Raw genomic sequence first — 22,544 nt, 5'->3', positions numbered from 1 at the left:
AACAGACGTCTGTTTTCACATAAATGTTCAGCACTCCAACTTTGAATTACATTTACTCTCTATAGAGAATGAACCCAGTTATTTATGGTGGTGATCATCACAGTGTAAAACTAAGGCAGGAATATCAGTCTATGCAGGAATCATAAGCCATTTTGATGCCATTTCATTGGCTTTGCTGCAAATGAAAGTGACAATAAGTGCACTGGAGAGGCAACAAAAAGACCCCCGTCAAGAAAGGGAACAGTTCCTCTTTCTTAAATATTGCAGATTTGTTGACTGCACATCCATGATGAAAATCTCCCATTCCAAAGGTGCACAGGCACCTGTCTGCAGCATCCAAATATGCAGGTTTGACGTGTCACATGATCATAGATGCGCTTTTGCATGCCCTGGTTGTAACAAGTGGTTATTTGACTTACTGTTGCCTTCCTATCAGCTGGAAGCAGTCTGGCCATTCTCCTCTGACCTCAACGAGGCATTTTTATCCAGAGAATATTTTCTTTTTTATGGGCCATTCTCTATAAACCCTAGATATGACTATGCAGGAAAATCCCAGTAGATCAGCAGTTTCTGAGATACTCAGATACCCGCCCTGTCCGGCACCGACAACCACGCCACATTCAAAGTCAGTTAAATCACCTTTCTTCCCCATTCTGCTGCTCAGTTTAAACTTCACAGGTCGTCTTGGCCTAAACAAATTGAGTTGCTGCCATGCGATCACTCGATTACATATTTGTATCCGAAAGCAGTCGAATGGGTTCACCTGATAAAGTGTCCGGCGAGTGCATACAGCCTGCACCTTTTTCATTAATTATTGTACCTTTCAAAATAAATGAGTAAGAAAAAGTGTGTCAGACTTCAGCAATTACACTATTTCATTTGGGATGCTGTGGTTACATTAGACACGCCCAGCTAAAGTATTCAAATTTCAGTGTCTCACTGCCTTTGTATAATTAAAAACACAAGACGCTGTGAAAGAATACCAGTTGAATGTATTTGAGTTGTTAAAATAAGAACTTTATGCGTAACATGTGTGGTGTAATCAACTCATTTAAATCCTGAAGACATTTCACTTTTAGTTTGATCAACTGTTGGAAGTTTGCGTGCCAAATATGGCAGCATCTTCAAACCTAAGACGCACAGTCGCATTCTCTCTTCAACAAATGCGCACGTCCACTGGCACAAGCTTGACGCGGTGTTTCTGTTTGCCACCCGGTCCTGAACCACTTCATTAAACCATCAGTGGTGCGAGATGTGCTCAAAGCTGTGCTCGTATCAACAGCTGTTACTGAAGGCGACAGGGGCTGTGTGCAGAGTACATTTTTACGAGTCACCACACCAACAAACAAACAAAGTCCTGTTCTGTTTTTTTTGTTTGTTTCTTTCTTTCTTTCTTTCTTTGTTTTCCACTTTTTTTCTTTCCTGGATGTGATTCAGAGGCTTTCTTAATCAGAAGCTCTCAGGACTGAAGTACTGAAATCCTTGTCATGTGGTTTGGAGGGGGGAACAAAAAGAGAAGTTGCTGCTGTGTTTTCCCACTGTGGTTTAACTCCTGATATTTGTGAAGTAATTACTCTGTGTGACTTACAAATTCTTCCCATGAACTCTGCGGCAGTGTTGTGGTCGGTCTGAAGTCTTGCTTCTTTGTTGTTTGCCCCCTGCACACACAGAGACTTTAAAAGCCATCTAAGATTATTTGTCATGCAACTCTTATTAGCGATGGTGTTTCTCGTCATGCGTGCACAATGTTCCGAGGGCATCCTTTCAGATGTTTTTTAGTAGTTTGGACAGAAAAGAAAAACAGCATTTGTGTATTTGTAGTTTTTTAAATTAATGCAGTTAGAAGAAAACGAGACCTGGTCTAGTCTTCGACAAAGTTTGGCCTTGCTGCTCCTTCCGTCAACTTTGAAGCCTGTCGTGGAGTTTGACGCCACATGATATTATTGGCAGGACTTGCTGAGGTCACTGGTCCTCTCCCTCTGACAGATGGAGGGATGCTGAGAGGAAGCGTGGCACACCCTCCGAGTGCCCTCGCTGATAAGTGACCTCATTACGGCTCCGCTGGGCATGTTTTTCTTATTCACAGAACAGAATGATGACGGCTGGCTCCTCGGGGGCCCTCGGCTTTTGAGCTGTGCCAAGTTTTCTGACTTTCTGAGAGTTTTTCTCTTCTTGGCTCATGGCTCACAATTAGTTTCAAAGACAATCAATACCAGGCTGAAATACTCACATTACACAGAAACACATCGCGTTATCTGATGTCTCTATACCAGCAGCTTGTGAGAACATTTAAAGACCAGGTGTTTTTAACATGTTATTATGTAAGCTTATTTTATGCGCTCCATCACTCATGCTAATACAATACAAGCTAACGCCCCTTCTGAAACCTCTAAGCGCTAATGTTAGCCATAATATATTGCGTCCATGCCCAGAAGCTCTTATTCTTGGCAGAATCTTGGGGTTAAGTTCTGCTGCTGTAAGCAGTTTTCTGAATACGTGTCTCTTTCCTCTCTCCTCGTTTCTCTCTTTGTTCTCCTTGTACCTGCAGACGTAAACATCAGGAGGAAGGCCAAATTTCTGCCATAACACTTGCTATATCAGGACCCTCAGCCTAAAACACTATATATAAATATATAGACTACTTAGAGTTAGTAATGTTAGGATTGTACAGACACTACTGCTTGTTCCTGAAGTTTTGGAGACGTCTCTCTTTGTCTGTGGAAGTCACGTCACGTGTGGATGGCTGGCAATCATTGTGTTTTTTTTGATAGTGTCTTTTATTGCTTGTGATGGGGTGCTGATGATGATCGAACTATTGATCTGAGACATTTGTCTCAGATTCTGACATGTCCCTGCCTCAAAAGCCAGCGATCAGACCGACTGGGCCTCCATCTTTGAATGCTTTGAAAAGGAATCAGTTGACATGATTCGGGCATTTTTACAGGAATGCCTTCTGGACACCTCGTGGGTGAGGTGTTCCATGCATGTCTTAATGGGAGGAGGCCCTAGGGTAGACCAAGGATAAGGAGGGAAGATTATATCTCTCGGCTGTCCTGGGAGCACCTTGGTGTAAGCGGGAGGAGGTGGCTGGGGAGAGAAAGTTCTGGGCTTCTTTTTTTAGGCTGCTGCCCCCGTGACCCTTGCCCCGGATAAGCTGGAGAAAATGGACGGATGGATTCTGACATCACAACAACCTCTGGGGAACTTTATTTCGGTCCTCAGAGCATTCCTAACTATTATAACGACCTTTTGCCTGTTTAAACAGTCAAGTTCTCTCTTTTAAAAAAAAAAGGATTTCCTGACAGTGAAAGCTTTTCATTTATTTATAGTATTGATTTTTATACTGTTTTTCCCCCACACATTACATAATGTAAAAGAGTGATTACCATAATACATGGTGCATGTAATGACATTACTCATATAATCATTCTGTTGAAATTTGGCACTTCTGTGATGTCTTTTGGTAACTGTTTCCTCTCTAAAGCATTGTTGTTGTTGTGGTCGTGTATTAATGGAAGAGAGAAAAATGGCCAAGATTTCCTCCAAGTTAATGTGTGCAATAATGTGTGCTCAAATATGGGACTTTGCAGGAGTCCTAGATTATTTATTTCCAAATTTTAACTCACCAGTTCTCCAAGATTCTTTTTTTTTTTAGATGTATCTGTCCTAAATTTCAGATCCTGATTCATGTTGATGGTAAGGAAAAGCAGATTTCAGAAAAAGGTTCTGAAAGTGTGTTGAGGGACCAGTATTTGATATATGATGCTAACATTTCACAGCATTCATTATGGATGTTTTGTACCATCATTTTTTATGCAGATCAGAGACGGTCGAGCAGAGCCGCACTGATTTGAGTTGGAATGACCCACATTCAGATTCTCCGAGGGATGATCAGTTTCAAATTTGATAACATGATTATGAGGTGGACTTTGCAGTTTTAGCTACCCTAACAACTACAACACTAATAGAAGGAATGGTGAAAACCTACAGACGATTGTGAGTTTTATTTAGTGGGAATTTTACTTTACTTTTACTGCTTTCTATCAAGTCAAATATATTGACCTCCATAAAATCTCAATACCCAAGCAACATGTTATTCAAAGCCATTAGTCACAGAAAACCTGCCTCTACGTACCCCAGAAACTTATTCCATCCCAGTCCCAACTCCTCAAACTGATTTCCCAATCCCAAATCCCAAGGTCATGTACTCCCTCTTATTTCTTTCTCCGCTGAAGAATTTGAACAAATTACCTCCATATGTATCTGAAGGGGTCCCATGGGAGGAGGGCCAAGAAGAATATAGTGCTGACAGAACACAAACACTGACTTCATCAAACATTGCAGGCATGCTCTGATGCTCACCATATGCTCACCTGGCACTAGCAGGCATTTGCTGACAGCACAGCAGCATCTCACCAGTGAGGTTCTTTATCTTCTTCTGCCACATGTTCAGTATCTGAGGAGCGGAGGTGCGCGGAGGCTGGTCATGGTAGCTGCTATCACCGCTGAGGCAAAACATCACCACACAGCGGAGGGTCTGTGTTTACACAAGCCTTTGAATGATAAATTAACAGTGAGATAGCAAAGATTGAAAATGTCAATCAAATTTCAATATTTCTTGTGTACGTTAACAAAATCGCTCTCTGTGGAGCCTCAAAGAAGCAGAGAGGAAGACCGAGTATACGTTTCCATTGGTGACTGACGTTACACCTCAGATACTGCACTCGGCCCACTGAAACCTGTATTTCCACTGGCACCTGGCCAGAGGCTTTTGACCTTGTTCGCTTTCGTTCTCATGCCACTTGGCGGTGACCTTTCAGGCAATGAAAAGCATGCCTCTGGAGAAATATCGCTTACAGAAAGCCTTCGCCGGTTTTAAAGAGAAAAATCACCTAATTTAGCGCAGCAGTAATTCATACAATCATCAATGTGTCTGGAGCTACGGTCCTCCCTCTGCGTTGACCTCCATCATTAGGAATGTGTGATTCAGCAGGGGAGAGAAAAGTGGACTGCTCCTATCTACTGAGTGCCAAGCTGTGCTGTAACAGAGCTACGGGCTGATCCAGAGGGACTCCATCAGCGGGCTCTGCCTCCTCCCAGGCGTCTTTAACAGCACAGCATGCACAGATAGATTGAGGGGGAGGATCTTTACGGATTTGGCAGTAACAGCCTTTCTGAGTACCAAAAGTGCTATTGCACTGAAGGTTGTTTTATTGTGTTGTGTTCCATTTGGACCCTCTGCTCAGCTGTTTGACTTGTTATTTGATGGTGGTTAGAGATCCTTTGAGTCGGATCTGCATGGCTTCCCATTTCTCTCTCCGTGCTTTCCTGTCTATCTTCACTGTTTTTATCCGATAAAGGCAACACACACAAAAAAAAGAACACATTCCACATTAGACTGAACAGTTATATAAGTTACCTTATTGCTATTCTGCTGGACAACATTCACAAGAAAGCACTGATTACTAAAGTCACCCCATGGGAGGCCAGCAGATTGGAATCAGTGACTCTGAGCACACTGGAATTTTGATTTCTTTGCTCTGATCATCTAAACCTAGCATCAGCGTCTTTTTACTGGAGGAGGTAGACAGAATTCTGACAAAGCAACATGTGAGTCAAGTCATGCAGCTGACTCACATCTGGGAAAAGAGATGGAAGGTGATGACTTAAGCCTTGGAAATGAAAGTAGCTCCCAAAGCATACGATAGCCTCAGTCTCTTCTCGTAACCAGCGCTTATTAGTGACAATGGGTCAAACGTGTGATGTGAAAATGGTCACCCTCAGTGGAAAACCCACAGGAGATTGTGTCCATCAGCTAAATGGTGTGATTTTCTTAATCTGTTTATTTTGGTTTTAAAACCCACAACTTTACACTTCACCGTCCTCGGTTCACCCTCCCTGCTGTCGTTGGCTCTGTTTGCAGCTCTTAAAACCTAATGCACTCTGCAGGCAAACCTTAGCAGCTCAAAAGCCAGACGTAACCCTCGGCACTCGACGAAGAGTAAAACAGAGCAAAGAGGGAGAGAATATTGGACATCGTTTACAGACAGCTCCAGATCAATGATAATGTCAGCATTCCCACGAGTGGCCAAAAAATCAATAAATGCAGTTAGAAAAAAATAATAATACAAGAGGTGGGGATATTGATAGTTTTTCTGAAATGAGATGCTATATGTATTGATCAACTGGCGGTAGCTATATTGATTAAGTTGTTCATCAATATTTCTGTTGTTGTACATCTATTAGTGTAGCCTCCTTTAGTCTATACATGCATGTAAGCTTGTTTATTGCTTATTTAATTAAGCTAGTAATAAAATAAGTATAATACATATGGATTAGTGCTTTGGTAATCTTCTGTGGACAGTATATTGATAAGTCTGGTGACTTGATGTCTATAATGATGGATTTACTGCATTATATTCTTTGGAACAACACTGACAGAATCACTTTGTCTACACAGCCTGTAAATTAAAGTGTAATTGTAGAGCTGTTTCATGAAACCAATACCAATAATGGTAAGTAAATAAAGGTAAAATGGAAGAATTATGTTTCATAGTCTAGTAAGTTCTATTGTTTCCAATCACCAGCTGAGGCAGGGTAGTTGGATTTGGCACTGTGGGATCCTGGCTTGGATTAAACAGTAACACACCTGCGGAACGGGCCGTTTTATCTGACTTATAAATAAAGTATTCCTAAAAGAGTTCAGCATCCACCATTAAGTATGCATCACTAAATCGAATGAAAAAAGCAGAAATGTAGAAGTAAGTGTTCAATTTCTATTATGAATTAGCTAATATGTCAGCAGATACAGCAGTATTTGCAAGTAAAAAGTAAGTGCAATTTTGCAATTTCATTAGTGCAGCATCCATTTCAAGAGAAACATCCCAAAGTGTTTCACAGCAAAATGCTAGAATATCAACGGCAAGTCTAAATGTTAAAGGGTCTAATGCTGGACTTCATTGGACTGTGTTGGTTTTAGCACAGTGTACCCAGTAAACTGTACTGCTTAACATTTATCAAAAGTAGTATCAGAAGGCAGTAGCGGTTGTTGATACGGGCGACACGAGCGGTTGCCCGGGGCGGCATCGTGGTGGGGGGCGGCATCACGGGCATCGGCAAAAAAAAATAAAAATAAAAAATTGCTCGTATTCATGTCTCACACACAACCCGTCGAAAGGGGAGGGGGCCGGCTGCTCCCAGATAGAGCACATTTCATTCATAATGTTGTAAATCCAAGCCCATTATGTATTCATGATTTGAATCCTGGGTTGTGTGAAATCCCAGAAATAAACCCTAGACAAAGTGAACCTGTGAACCAAGGTGTAGGTCTATTAGGTTATGTTGTTGCGATCCTCAAATTGGGGGATTTGTGTTCATACTGGAGTGCAAAATTAAAACCAATGTAAGATGGACAAGAAAAGTTCAAAGCCATCAGGTGCTCAGTTTAGAAAAAATAGAAAAGAAGAGAAACGAGCAAAAGATGCAGGTAAGCAGATGTGTCATTGGATAATGGCAGGTCATCCTGAAACAATCAGAGTCAGAATCAGAATACTTTATTAATCCCTAAGGAAATAATGTGGATTACAGTTGCTCCAAAAAGAAATGGTAAAAATAGTAACAGTAACAGACTAAACTCCAAACAATACATTATGTTACAGATTTTAATATTAATTAGTCATTGTCAATTGTTGATTCTTCCTGTTCTCATTGGATGACGAATTATGATGGCTGTTTGGTAGCCGTTTGCATACAATGCATACTCTCTCTCTCTCTTCATATGTGTGTGTGTGTTTCTCTGGCGAAATTCAGTATGGTTCCGACAACAGTTTTATGTTAATGTACAATCCTTAATATGTTTTATGTGTGTGTGTGTGTGTGTGTGTGTGGGGGGGGGGGGGGGGGGGGGGGGGGGGGGGGGCAGAGGGAGTGTTAGCCCGGGGCGCCAAACAGGACCGCCACTGTCAGAAGGGACATCAAACCAAAATATCTGAAATTCTTTCCTGTGTTGGAACTCGCATCAGTTCCCAGAAGTTTAAATGTTTTCTTCGGGAGGATAGGAAGATCTTTCCTCTGTGCACTGGATTCTCCAGCTCCTCCTTACTCCAGGCGGTAGAGATCCCTGAGTGATGCCTGGCCTTTCTCTGGAGCTCTGGGAGGAAAATCCTGTTTAATGTCTCCACAATAACATTCCCTGGGGTTATTTATTCAGGAATGTTAATGTGCTTAGAATCTACTAGCCAGTATGGCCTCTGACACAGGCTCCTCTGGGTTTTCCTATCAAGCATTCAATCAGGCGCAGCACTAGCTCTTTGGTGCCGCTGCCATCTGTTTAAACAACAAAGATTGATGCAGCAGGAATCTATTGATGACCCTGCAGTCAGACAGTGCGGCTTATCAGTGTGTGCACAAGCCTGCCCGGATGCTCATCCACGCAGTGTGCGCTTCTGCCTGTGTTTTGCTTCAGTCTGACATTGTAACGTGCAGCAGGAAACAGAAACAGTTTAATGTTTGCGAGGCCTTCTGTAAAAAAAAATTCATGGACTACTTAACATGCCTGTCATGCATTGTAAATGCTGTGTCCTCTTCCAGGATTTGTGCTTTATGTCATGGTTTGACTGAACACAACGCCATTACAGGATGTAAATGGGCCTCTCTTTACATGTGAGATTCATTACTTTTCCACATTCATTTAATCTCTCTGTAGGTCCCTAAGTGGAAACAGATGCACAGAGCAGCGTGATTGCTTAACTAAAAATTCATGCACTGCAGGAGTTATTAACTAACAGTTCCCCTCTTTACACTGCACCTTTACTTTACAGTGTTTAGGCTTACTGTGAAATCCATAAAATAAATGTTTTCCAACACACACTTACTTGACTTCTGTCGACATCAATAATGCTTTCATATTTGCTATAAGGCGCCTCCAGCAGTGAGGCCATATAAATGATGCCATATAACTGATCATCAATATAAGCTAATGTTGTTATTTAAAAAAAAAATGTAGTTGCACAAAACAAACACCACAACAATTTGACTTACCGTCGTGGGGGCGGTTTTAAAATCAGTGAGACTAAAGAGGATGAAAGTTTATACACTTGCAGTTAAGAAGAAGGTGGGAACAAGAAATAATAAATTGAAATAAAGCATTATGAAAATTAAATTTTTATGATATACAGTAGCAGGCACATTTTTTTGAGCCACCCCAAATTTCTTTATATATGCTAGGAAAACTGGAAGTAGGTGCAGAACTTTTTGAATCAAGTACAAATTTATATTTAAATATAGTGTAAGTATAGTGTAAATCTCTACAATTTATGAGCATATAATGGAGGCAAGAGGGTGCACAACAACGTATGTAAAACTGAAGTGGCAGAGAGAGTTGGGACTTAACATATCTGATGAGGAATGGTCACAAATCTGGAAAAAACAGCAGGCAACAACATCATCACGTGTTTGGAGATCGCATTGCTGGAAAAATGTAATTCGATTTTTTATAACACCCAAAATTAGAAGCAAACACACTTCATTACCACAACCGTGTTGGAGAAGCTGTGGAGATGTAAATGTGAATCATTCCCATGTGTTCTGGTTCTGTCCCAAGATCGCAAAATCTAAGTCTTGTACATTATTATATCTTGGTGTCATTATGGGAAATGTGTTGAAAGAACATAGATACATATTGAAAATTATGATCAGGAAGCCCTGATAAGTATGCCCAATAATAAGGCTCCAGGTCCAGACGGCTTTCCTGCAGAATTCTACAAAGAATTCTGGACGATTCTAGCACCAGTTTTTTACAGAACATTGTTGGAAATCAAAGAAAAGGGCAGACTTCCATCAAATATGAATTCTGCAAACATTAATCTCCTGCTAAAACCAGGCAAAGACCCTGTATATCCCTCAAGCTATCGTCCAATATCCCTTATAAATGTAGACCTTAAAATAATCTGCAAAGCTCTCTCAAAGAGACTGGAGAAAATAACCCCCCTCTTAATTCATCCTGACCAAACTGGTTTCATAAAAGGTAGGCACTCATCAACAAATACACGTAGATTACTTAATTTGATAGTAAAAACCTTGAAACTACAATATTTTCTTTAGATGCAGAAAAAGCATTTGACAGAGTTAACTGGAAATTTCTATTTGCAACTTTACACAAATTTGGTTTTGGATCCTCTTTCATTAACTGGTTAAAAATATTATACAATTTCCCAACAGCTTGTGTCAAAACAAATGACCAGACATCCTCCAGCTTCTGTCTCCTGAGGGGCACCAGGCAGGGATGCCCACTCTCCCCTTCACTGTTTGCAATTTTTATTGAACCACTAGCAGCAGCAATTAGACAGAATTCAGTAATTAAGGGCATAAAATGCAAGAACGTGGAACATAAAATCAGCCTTTATGCGGATGATGTGTTACTTTTTCTCCAAAACTCACAAACCAATATCTCTGGGGTGATTGAATTGATAAACTCTTTTGCAAGAATATCAGATTACTCAATTAACTGGTCAAAATCTACAGTTCTCCCGATTAATTGCTCCTTCCATAATTCTTCTTCTACACCACTGCAATCGGGAAATATAAAATATTTAGGTATTAATGTTTCTCCCAAGCTTGCAGATCCAACTAAATTAAACCATATCCCACTTTTAAAGAAAGTAGAAGGCGATCTGGCTAGGTGGAAATGTCTACCCATATCACTCATGGGAAGGGTTGCCGCTATAAAAATGATGGTCTTACCAAAAATAAATTATTTATTCTCAATGATCCCAACTAAACCACCACAAGATGTGATTGTGGTATGTGACTTTTGTTGCCATGATGCCAGGTCTCTCTTGGAAATGAGATTTTAATCTCAATGAGATTTTTTACCTGGATAAATAAAGGACTAAAAAAAAAGATTGGTTCAGATCTCTAGATTCATGTATGTCCAAGTTCCTTTGGAAAAATAAACCCCCACGTATAAGCTTAAAAACACTACAAAAGACCAAGGATAAAGGAGGATTAGAACTACCTAACTTTCAGCACTACTTCTTAGCCAACAGGCTTCAGTTTATCTCAGGATGGCTAAAACATACCTTCTTAGATTAACCTTGGCTAGATGTAGAACAAGCACTTTGCAATAATCTAGAGATTTCAGATCTACCATTTATCAGCTCAAACATCCAACGACATGAATTCTTCAAAAGCGTCAACATCAGCTCTTCTCTGACAGCATGGTGGGAGTTTCTGAAGTTGACGGAGTCTTCATTAATCCCATGCAAACGTACACCTATCTGGAACAACCCTGACATATTACAAAACAATAATATGATAAACTTTCCAGAATCAAATATTTAGAACATATATTAGAAGGAACAGAATTTATTCCATTTGACAGACTAGTTACACAATATGGGATCAACAAGAAAAGATTTTTAGAATATCAACAAATTAAATCCATAGTAAAAAAGAAATTTAAACCGGGTCAAGTTGAACTACAAACACCACCAAGTGTGGTTCAATTTCTTACTCTTAAAACCCCCAAATTACTATCCAAAATATACAGAATGCTTTCTAAAACAGATGAATCAATATCACTTCCTATTGCAAAATGGGAAGCGGATTTATCAGTTAACTTATCTGGTCTCAGATGTGCTTAAAAACTTTCATTTAATTAGAAATCCCAGTCTTCAATTAATTCAATACAAAATACTACATAGAGTGCACTATACAGGTCATCGGATGTTCAAGATGGGCTTTACGTCTACCAACAACTGCTCACACTGTCAAATACACCGGACAATTATATCCACGTTCTTTGGTTCTGTCCACCAGTTCAGAAGTTTTGGCGCGAGATATGTGAAGACTTATCGAAGTGTCTGAAATGTAACATTCCAACTTCCCCTTTAGTGTGTTTGTTGGGCAGCTTAGATTATGTCACTACAGATAAGAATATAGCCCATATGGTTTTCACTGCCCTATGCATAGCCAAGAAAACAGTCCTCATGAACTGGAAAAATAAAAATAATCTTAATTCTAACCAATATAGAAATTATCTATTAGATTACGTTAGTCTCGATACAGCCTCTGCCACCACATCAGATCAATTGCTCGGGGCTCCTTTGATCAGCTCCATCACCTAGTGGGGGTGGGGGGTCATAGTTTGGCTCCTACCTCAAAGCACACTGTGCACTGTCGATCTTACGTGCTGCACAATAATGTTTAATATTTAGTATTTACTGTTATATTCCCATAGATCATCGTGATGTTGTTTATTATATCGCTCTTTTTTTCCTGCTTGTTTTCTCTTTTTTTTCTTTCTCAACAGGTGATCCAGGTGATTGATATATGTATTTTTTGTCTGCTTATCTTGTTGGTTTTTGTTTTTTGCCCTTTATCCCCGTCCCTCTTCTCCGCTGTTTTTCTTTCCCTCTTTCTTTCTCCCAGTCAGGTCTGTCCCGTATTTAGCAAGTGAAAATAAAATAAAATAAACAATAAAAGGTGAATCAAATAGACCATTACGGCAAGGCTGGAATGGTCTATTTGGTAAAGTAAATCCGTTGGGCAGCTTTCTTTGCCTTTAGACAATAATTGTGATGGCAAAAAGAGCCAAACGGGACAGGCAAAAAAAAAAAAAAAAAAAAAATTATGATTGCAGCCTGTAAAAAGGCAATCACAAGAAAATGGTACAAGATAGACCCACCATCGCAGGATGAATGGATTAAAATTATAGACGAAATACAAATTATGGAACAATTGACTTACAGAATAAGGACTCAGAAAGATTCAATAACATCAAAAGTGGGAGAAATGGACGGATTACATAAACTCGACAGGATAAAGACCATCACACTGATAATGAGAAACAATCAAATTGTAGAAACATGGTGACTCAACACCTTTTTATACCTGTTTTATTTATTAAATTTTTTTTTCTTTTTCTTTTTATGTTCTTCTTTGTTGTTACCCTCCATCTCCCCTGTATAATCTTTAAAGAAAAACAATAAAAAGAAATTATCAAAAAATAAATATAGTGCAAAGCAAAAAACAACATGGATTCATCACTCCATCAGACGCATCACCACGGATCTTGTGTAATTTGGCGTAACCTTCAAGAAGAAAGTACCATCAGGTATTTTCCACAGTGTATTACATGGTGGATCAAAATCTGATGGTACTTTTTTAATCGGTTTTCACAAGATGCCCAACACCACTGGCTGAAATGCAGCCCAAACCATGACACAGCCTCCACCGTGTTTTACAGATGGCTGCAGACACTCACTGTTGTATGTCTCTCCTGACCTCCTCCATATGCATTTACAATGATTTGAAAAAGTGGTGTTTGCATTTATCACTCTGTAAGACCTGCTGCCGTTAACTTTAGACCAGGGTTGGTGTAATTTAGCATACCTCAGCATTTTCTCCTCGTTTTCCTCTTGTAAAAATGTCTTCTTGACAGCCAGGCACTGAGACTTTCTGAAGAAGCTTTGGCAAACTGAAACTGAAAAGCCAGATGCATCTCTCAGGTCCTGTGTCAGGTCTTTGCTTTCAGATACTGTTAATCTGATGTAGACTTTTTTAAAATTCCTGCTAATCGTCTTTTTCCTCCACTTGTTTAATTTCCTTACATTATTATGCCTGTCAAATGGTTTATATTGAGTTTAAGAAATGACAACAAACTATATGTTTTTTACACAGGCCTCCAAATTATGGAGGCCTGTTCTAGGTCTGGTCACGGCAGATGGCTGCCCCTCCCTGAGCCTGGTTCTGCTGGAGGTTTCTTCCAGTGAAAAGGGAGTTTTTCCTTCCCACTGTCGCCAAAGTGCTTGCTCATAGGGGGTCATGTGATTGTTGGGTTTTTCTCTGTATGTATTATTGCAGGGTCTACCTTACAATATAAAGTGCCTTGAGCCAACTCTTATAATTTGGCGCTGTATAAATAAAATTGAATTGGACGGAATTGAAAATTATGCATTAAGACTTGTGTACAGTATTGTACACACCTACATTATCAAGGGGCCATTTTCTTCTCCCTCACCTACACAGACGTCATTGTGTATCATAGCTGACAGCAATGCATGAAGTATCACAGAATCACTGTGCGATGTTTCTTTGTTTTCACCAAAGCTCAACAGATAAAGTCCCAACCTCTGTGCTAAACTAAACAAGAAGAAGCTTAATATGTGCAGATGTACGAGTGGCAATAATCTTCTCATTTAAATTCAAAACTGAGGGAAATATACATTTTTTCCCCAAAAATGTTGAACTTTTTCTCACCAACACTAGGATTTTGCAGCCTTCTTAAATATCTTCTATACTACATATTTGACATGTGATGATTTCCACACTTTCAAGCGTATTTTTCTTTGCAAACTTGAACGAACGGCTGAGCGTTTCCTGGTCTTGTTGCGCCGTAGGAATCCAGGGATCCTCGTCCTCAGTGATTGGCTTTGTTTGCATGTGACTGCCTTCCACAGACCACGTGAAGCAGCAGGATTTCCTGGCTCGCTCGCCTCATTTGTAATGCTGTTTTTCTGACCCTCGACTCAAACATGTTTGCCCTAGTTCATACTCATTATTTGTGGATTTGGGCTCTAAGGATGTTAATATATCTTTTTTTCTTTCTTTCGTTTAACGATCAGGGTGACTCTCTGCAGTCAGGGTGATGTGGTTTTAATTCTGCTCTTCACATGTTTCAGGTGTTTGAGGAAAAGAAAGTAGGGTAACTGCCGTAACAAACCTCCTGCCCTCTTTATGATCCACAGTAAATCACGTTTAATTGCAATGGCAGAAGCAGTAAAATCATATCTGCTCGTAATGTTCCCCTTTCAATGATATCCACATTTTGACCATTTTTTAATGTTTACGTAACTTTATAATTTCCCTAAAACTGGAAGTCAGAGGCCCTGACTCATAAAAAAACAACATAATTCCTTCGGTGCGCAACTTTTTTATGATTAACCACTGCGTCATGTAACGCTGACTTTAGGGTCACTTGCACATTTCCTGAAAGAGGTGGGTAGTAATTTATGCCCCCGTACACCAAGTGAAACCTGATTTTTATTCACTCCTCACTTCAACTTCATGCTTTTTTTCCAGTCCAGGAAGCTGCAGAATGCTGTGTCACATTTGACAAATTTACCATCAGTGTTAATGCTTCTCTCTGATGAAGTCACTGAAACGTGCTCGCAGCAGTCGAGCACCTTTGTCAACAAACTTGGACATTTAATGGCCGAGCTTTCCTATAAAGTTACAACAACTACATTCTCCTGGTATACGCGATGACCTCACGGTGTTGACTTAGGCTCAGTTTTCAGGATTTGACAGGCTCAGTGGTGAAACTTGATCCGTACTCTTAAGAAAACAAAACTTGTGATTGTAAATCCCTGAAGTGCAAAGATATGACCTGATTTTTCAGACCAGAATGTGTCACCCTTTTATGGAGAGCTTGGAAATGTTGAATACATGCTGCCATCTGCAGGCCATTACAGAAAATCTAGTTTACATTTGAGCTTCAGCTGATGCTCTGTTACCAAGGTCAAAAGAAGGTCTTATTTATAGTTCTTATTATTTTCACTGAATTAAAGTGTTTAACTGATGCACATTGTAAAAATACAGTAACTAAGTGGTTTAGAAGGTGAGAAGAGGTCATAACTTTTTGCTTTAGTAAAAAAGATGGCACAAACCATTCTACAGGAATTTTAATCTTTGATATAAACCTTGCACTCATGGTTAATGCCAGATGTTAATTTTGTAATTTTGTTGTAGGTTAAACAACTTTTTTTTTTTTAAGGCTGCATGGACAGGGGGAAAAACATGTGCATTTATCTTATTAGCCCTGTGACAGACTGGATAAACAGAAGAGGATGGATGGATTTATCTGTGCAAAAATTCATGTTTCAAGGAAGATTATGTAGTGCAACTAAAAGTAAAAACAAAATAGCTATTAAATTCTTACATTTATGCTTTGTGATTCTAAAACTAAATTAACAGCAATGACAGCAACACATTTCTTTCTACAAAAAGTCTTGATCCAGCCCTCATGACTTTTTATTTCCCTTCTAAGCAGCAACACTTTCCTGTTATTTTTAAAGTTTTTCAATCATTTTTAGTCCAGTCCTTATACCTGAATTCTTATAGATATGTCTTATTTATGTGCTTTTTGCTTCTTTGTTTGTTTGTTTGTTAGCCACTTAACACTGACCTATGAGTAATTCGAGCATAAATAACTCATTATAATCATTAGATTCCCACCCCCTGTGTAATACCATCTGGATACCATCTGATTGGAAATGGCTTCACAAACACACAGTGACACACACTGTCATGCAGTAGATTGGCCTCCCCAGAGCCCAGAGCTCAACATTACTGAAATTTACAGTAATTTCCTGTAATTTCTATTTACAGCACAGTTACTGTAAATCTCATCTACAGTAATTTGCAGTAATGTGGAATCATCCTGAAAACATCAAAAGAAGAGCTGCGTTTCTCCAGAAACCTGGAGAACTTAAAAAATTACAAGGAAGCCTGACTAAGAGAATTCTGTCTGTGTTGGAGAATAAAGGTGGTCGTACCAAATATTAACTTTCGAACTCCTTAGAAATGTGCTTACCCTGTTTTTATATGAATGTTTTTTTGTTGTTGAGTTTTATTTTTTGAAGTTTCAATAAATTGTTGCATCTTTTCTTGATTTTCCTGACAAAACGTTAAGAAATAAGAGGTGACTCAAGACTTTTACACGCCAGAATACCTGCGTGTTAAAAACATAGTTCTGATATTGAATTTGATCCATTTATACAATTTCTATGAGGGCAGTAATCCCCAACAGCAACTACTGTGACTCCTATATAAAGTTTACCTGAAATGGTCACTATTACAACAGCATCGTCCTGGTGGCCTCTGAGCAGCTCCAGTAAAACCAGTTGAGGTTTTCTGTTCCACTGCTGAGATTTAAATGTAAAGGTGAGTGAAATTTACGAGCCTCTAAACCGTGGCGTAAGCCGCCGAGGGAGGTAAAGCTAAAGGGCAGAAGAAATTCATCTTTTAAACCATGCATGAGATCATGACTCATTCTTTAACATAAACACTGTGCTCCCAGCTCAGGCACAGACATGAACATTAGTTGTTTGGATGTGGTTCTTATTTTCAAATGAAGATCTCCAAAGTTTTGAACTGCTGCTACTGCTTTGTATGTATGTTTATGTATTTTGTTAAATTCCAGCACCATCATTGCATCATTACCTTGATTCTATCATACATGAAAAGTTCTGAAGTCTTGGATCTTGTTAATTATGAGGTATTGGCAGTCCCTCGCAGGTCTGTGATAGGTCCAGGTCGAGATTTATGAAGCATCACTAACATGTTTTCTGAACTTTGCTTCACATTTTTAGTTAGGGTGATGCTGTATCATCATTGCATATTAAACAGGTATTAAACAATGCATTTTCTGCACAAAATCTTAGATGCGAAAAAGCAACAAGCATATAACCATCGGTCCAGTTTTAAAGAGGCATGAATATGGGGCAAAATGACAGCAAACAAAAATAAATCAACTATTTTAGCAGCTGGCAGATGTCAGCTTCCTCCCTGCTTGTTTGACCCATCTATGAGTCTAAAAAAGTAGTTTGTGATTCTTTCCATATGGGGCGTTGCAAATCTTGAGCACTTAAAGAGCCCACACAAAGGTTTGGGGGTTTTTGTTTTGTTTTTTTAATTGCGTGAAATCTATTTGAGCAAAACACTTAAGACAGCAATGATGATAAACGAGATCAACGTCACTCCAACAACACACAAACAAATTCATACTAGCAGAAACACAACAACATGCTCAGTGGAAAAAAATGGTAAGCAACACTAAGCTTTGCATTCACTAGCAATCCATTAACAGCCCGATGAAGTACAGCTGTGGGCGATCCAATTTTCAGAGTGGATGGTGTTGCCACGAAAACTGAACCACAGTGAAAGAAGAGGCCAGAGGAAGGTCAGTGGGCTGATTAACTAATAGTTTGGTAGGTAAGTCAGAACCTACCTACCAAACTATTGCAAGCTTTACAACAAATGCAAACATTTTGCAGTGATGGGGTTTCCACAAGCTTTGCATTTTGGGAGATCTGTCTCATTCTTCTCAGCAGATCTGCTCAGCCTTTGTTAGTCTGGGTGTCAGTCACCTGTTAACTGTCATCCTTGGGTTCCTCCACAGATGGAGGAGTTCATATCTTACTATCTTAATTTCTTGAACTCCAGTTCCCCATGCCTCTGCACTCTGAAGTGCTTCTTCTATCTGTATGGTTCCGTTATTCTTTCCTCATGTTCGTTCATGAATACAGCAAGGCAGGAGGAAAAGAGCTTAGACGAGGTTGACGTGAAGGAGGACATGCAGAGGGTGTGACAGTGAAGGAAGAAGAAGAAATATTTCCTTAGTTTTTAGAAAAGCATCCTCATGGCATTATACCAGTGCTACGTCTGCCATCCTTCACCATCAAGAGGCCTGCACTTGCCTGTACATTCATTTTCTTCTTATCAGAGCACATTTTTCGCCATGCTCCTATAGATCTTTAAATGCAATTTAGAGAACTATGGGCAGTCTTGTGAGTAAAAGCTGTTACTTAGAATTGTTTCCATCTAGCACTAATCTCGCTTAGCTGGGTGTCTAATAGGGAAGGACAGTTTGGCTGAACAATAACATAAAAAATAATCTGATGATTCCAAAGGTTTATCATTTTATACTTCACTACTTAACCAGCTTTCACTTGCGTGGGTTCCTTCCGGGTACTACGGCTTCCTCCCACCGTCCAAAGACATGCAGTTTGTGGGGATAGGTTAATTGGATAATCCAAATTGCCACTAGGTGTGAATGTGCGAGTGAATGTGAGTGCGAATGGTTGTCTGCCTCTGTGTGTTAGCCTTGCGACAGATTGGCGACCTGTCCAGGGTGTACCCCGCCTCTCCCCCTATGACAGCTGGGATAGGCTCCAGCGCCCCCCGCGACCCTGAAAAGGATAAGCGGAAGCGAATGGATGGATGTAATATATTGTATTATTTAATATGGTAATTACTGTCTTGGAGCACGTGTGACCACATAATTTGCTCTGAAGTATTGTGTCGTTCTGGTGTGCACTGTGGGAAAACTAGTCAGTGGAATTTCCCACAGATGGACTAGAGTCAAGTTTGAATACCTTAAGGCTTAAAAGAAAGCGAAACCAGACCGCACTCTGTTTACGAGTAATCTGGATTAACAGGTAAAATACATTCAACCCATTTAAAACTCAACCTGGAAGTGTGTGTGTGTATGATTAGACTTTAAAAATGCCAGTAAAGTCAGTCACGTGATTCCATATATTTACAGGGTATCCGGCGCGCTCTGGTCTGCCGCAGCTCGGTGCTCGCAGGTGTTTCTGAAGCTCGTCAGTGTGAAATTCCTGCCATTGTTTGAGGAATCCACAAAGGGCATTTCCACTTTCCGCCGTCATGTTCCGGGCTGCATAGCTCTGTAGTAGGCTGTGAATGGTGACGGCAGTCAGCTGCCGCACTTGGTTTGTTCGTTCGTACTTCCAGCGTTTTCGTAGATTTTTCTGCGCTCCCGTGACAAGTTTTTGTTTGTTTGTTTGTTTTGCAGTCGCGGTCATGCTGAACTGTGGAGCGTTCAGGAATATAACGCTCGGACTGTGCTGTAAGTCGACAAGTGCGGGCTGGTTTGCGCGTGTGTGAGGTTTAAAGGGAATTTACGCGCAAGTGTTCCTTCCCATCCAAAACCAGCGATCGGGATGGCAGAGGGGTTATTCAGGGATTACTCCCCGGATCTAACAGAGCTGGAAAATAAGATCGGGATGAAGACACCGGAAAGTCTTCTGACCTGGATGAGAGATGCTCCAAATTGTGAAGGTGGCCGGAGGTCTGAAGTGAGCGGCAGGGAAAACCACAGCGCTGATTTCCCCGAGGCTTTATCTGACAAAATTAACAACTTAAAAAAAGAGCTGGTAAACATTTCTGTGCTCACTAATAATTATTTTGTGTGTGTGTGTGTATTATATGATACAGGTATATTTATAGAAAAGATTCCAAATGGAGTTTCCATCATGCGTTTTAGTGACTCACCATTACCTGTGTATTTTTCCTTACTTGCCCAAAGCTAAGCTACAACCTGTACAACTTGTTTAGCAATCACTGTGACATGTATGAAGTGCCATTCTGAGCCACTTCACAGGCAGCAGTTTATTTCTTATGACACCCACTCTTACCTGTGTTCTCACCACACCTGTCAGTGCCACATTCTGACTGGATTCCTATGTTGACTCCCACCACCTTTGTTCCACTCTAATGCAATTAAAATGAGCATGATAGTGGGGTGGAAGGAGTGGAGAAGTTCATAGTACACACACACACACCTGTTTCTTCAGTTACACCTTAACACTCACTAACTCTGTGGCGTTTAATCAGAGATGGCTCCGTTCTGCCGATGTAAGGATCCTACGGCAACTGGCGGCTTTGAATGAAGGGATCGAGACCATGCGCTGGCTACTGGAGGATAGGGGCCCTTTAACCAGTCGTGGCAGCAGTTTAACAGGAAGCCTGAGCAGCCTGGAGAATGGGCCTTTGATGTTTCCCTGCAGGTGGGTAACCAGGTGCCCCACATATTAAGGCAATGTCTCACATTTTAGTCTGCAAAAGAGAACACAGAGACATACAGTGTGATTTAAAAAAAAAAAAAAAAGTTTTTATTGTGATTGCTGCAAGCATGCAACTTTAACAGCTTTAATGTTTTCAAAAAGACTGTTGGGATCAAGGTGTTAAAAAACCCTTCTATTTATGCTTACAGGTTATTTGTTTTACCAATGTTTAATCTGCATACCTTTGACATGTTTTATTTGAAAACTATGTGTCAGTGTTACTAATGTGTCCCACACAAACATATTTTTTGCCCCACATTTAATTTATTGTGTTCTGGTCACCCAGCGTGTTACCTATTTAGTCTTTTGAAGATTAAATGACGATGTTAAATATACGTACAGCTGCTAAGAGGATACACTAGGAGTAAGGTAAAGCTCTTGAACTAGAATTTTCTTGCATCCCTGCAAGTATACACAAGCGGCAGTTTCCTAAATTTAGTAGCCTACAGCATGTTGGCAAAATAATGCAAGATTTTCTAAAAGCGGTTAAATGGAGAAGTTGGGGATCAAAGGATAGTCAAGGACGTTTGTGGCAAATTAGAAAACTCAACTGGAAAGAAATAAATCACAAAATTGGCACATAAAATGCTGGCCATGATTTTCAGGCCCTTGCAGAAGAGGTCAAAAATGATGTGTTGCTGATTAACTCTGAAGCATCAGAATAGACTTTCCTTGAGAGAAATAAACTTAAATCCTGCCTGTGACTGATGCACTTCTGTTTCTTTTCCCACAGAGAAAACCCAGGCTACCCTGAGGAACTGACTGAAATAATGGGTGAGAATTCAAACCCTAAAAGCTATGCTGACATTCTCAGTTCAGACTCTAGTGAAGGAACATCTCCGAGTCCTTCCGCCTCCGAATTTTTGATCAATCATTCTGCTCCTGGAAGTTTCGGTCAGACATCATTTAGTCCAGCCAGTGGATTGAATGATGAACAACCACAGGACGTTTTTCTAACGTATTTACCGCCAAAAGTAAAAAATCGTGGCGACACCATCAGAAGAGTTTTGCTTAGATCTTTCAAACCAAGAAAAAGCTTTGATGTGGAGACTTTTGACCCCGCTCCACTTCCACGAGAGACACAGACAGTACACCAACCTCAGGAGAGTTTCACAGCATCTCACACCAATATTATAGAAAAGGAAGACAGTGAAACCAGTGAGGAGGAAGTTTTTCTAGGCTATGATGCCCGGTGGTCCTGGGTGGAATCAGAAGATGATGTGACATATGTATGATGACCTCTGAACACAACTTTGATTTATGATCTTTGCTTTAAAGCTTTTCAACTAGTGATCTGAGACGTAAAGGCACTTTGACACACTTGTTAGAATAAGATTAAAGCCACTGACTAATGTGAAGTTTCTCTGTGTGTCACTATATACTCTGTGTGTTTGACTTGATATTTTTAAATTATTTGTTATAAATATTAAATAATTAGAAATGAATGATGTGATGAAGGTTTCAAACACCTGAATGAGATCTGAGCATCAGATTTTGTGTCTTTGTTGTGTAACCATTGGGTCTTATGTTTTGTATTTGTTTAAATAACTTTGCTTAGCAGTTTTCTTATCTTGAATTTTATGGACACTGTGCTTTCTTTCCTAAATCTCTTGAAGATGGGGGAAAAATAGCAGAAGATGATTTTTTTTTTTTTTCAATTTAGAGTAAGGCTTTTTGTATTTATGAGCCTAATATATCTTTTTTATATAATTGCCAAGACAATAAAAGTAATTTATTGATACTCTTGTTTCTTCGAAGAAAAGCCTGAATGTTAAACGTCATTATTGGTGAAATAACTGTTGTGTCCTTATATAGTTGGGGAATACATTTTTTTTTTTAAGGTAAAAAGCATAGTCTAACTTGTTAAAAGAACTCCCATAAGTACTGCGGTGAGTT

The 22,544-nt window shown here is 39.9% G+C and overlaps 1 protein-coding gene across 2 annotated transcripts; it reads left to right on the top strand.

Annotated features, from left to right (window-relative positions):
* The first annotated feature begins 19,325 nt into the window (after positions 1-19,325).
* On the top strand, positions 19,326-22,402 carry LOC146367234 (uncharacterized). 2 transcript variants are annotated; one of them, XM_084913760.1, is made up of 4 exons: positions 19,326-19,651; positions 19,738-19,958; positions 20,419-20,591; positions 21,382-22,402. In XM_084913760.1, the coding sequence occupies exons 1-4, from the start codon at positions 19,486-19,488 to the stop codon at positions 21,881-21,883; spliced, it is 1,062 nt and encodes a 353-aa protein (XP_084769886.1). In that variant the 5' UTR covers positions 19,326-19,485; the 3' UTR covers positions 21,884-22,402. The 2 variants fall into 2 exon arrangements, with proteins under 2 accessions (XP_084769886.1, XP_084769885.1); XM_084913759.1 differs by having other exon boundaries at positions 19,327-19,514; positions 19,598-19,958; positions 21,382-22,397.
* The last annotated feature ends 142 nt before the right edge of the window (positions 22,403-22,544 follow it).

The sequence above is a fragment of the Perissodus microlepis genome, chromosome 18, assembly GCF_051167445.1.
Source record: "Perissodus microlepis isolate ML-2025 ecotype Zambia chromosome 18, ASM5116744v1, whole genome shotgun sequence".
Lineage (NCBI taxonomy): Eukaryota > Metazoa > Chordata > Actinopteri > Cichliformes > Cichlidae > Perissodus > Perissodus microlepis.
This window is presented reverse-complemented; position numbering and strand designations above follow the sequence as displayed.

Coding starts and splice junctions, on each gene's coding strand:
- LOC146367234 (XM_084913760.1), top strand. CDS start 19,486: ATGGTGACGGCAGTCAGCTGCCGCACTTGGTTTGTTCGTTCGTACTTC. Junction 19,652..19,737: donor TATAACGCTCGGACTGTGCT/GTAAGTCGACAA, acceptor ATCCAAAACCAG/CGATCGGGATGGCAGAGGGG. Junction 20,592..21,381: donor CCTTTGATGTTTCCCTGCAG/GTGGGTAACCAG, acceptor CTTTTCCCACAG/AGAAAACCCAGGCTACCCTG.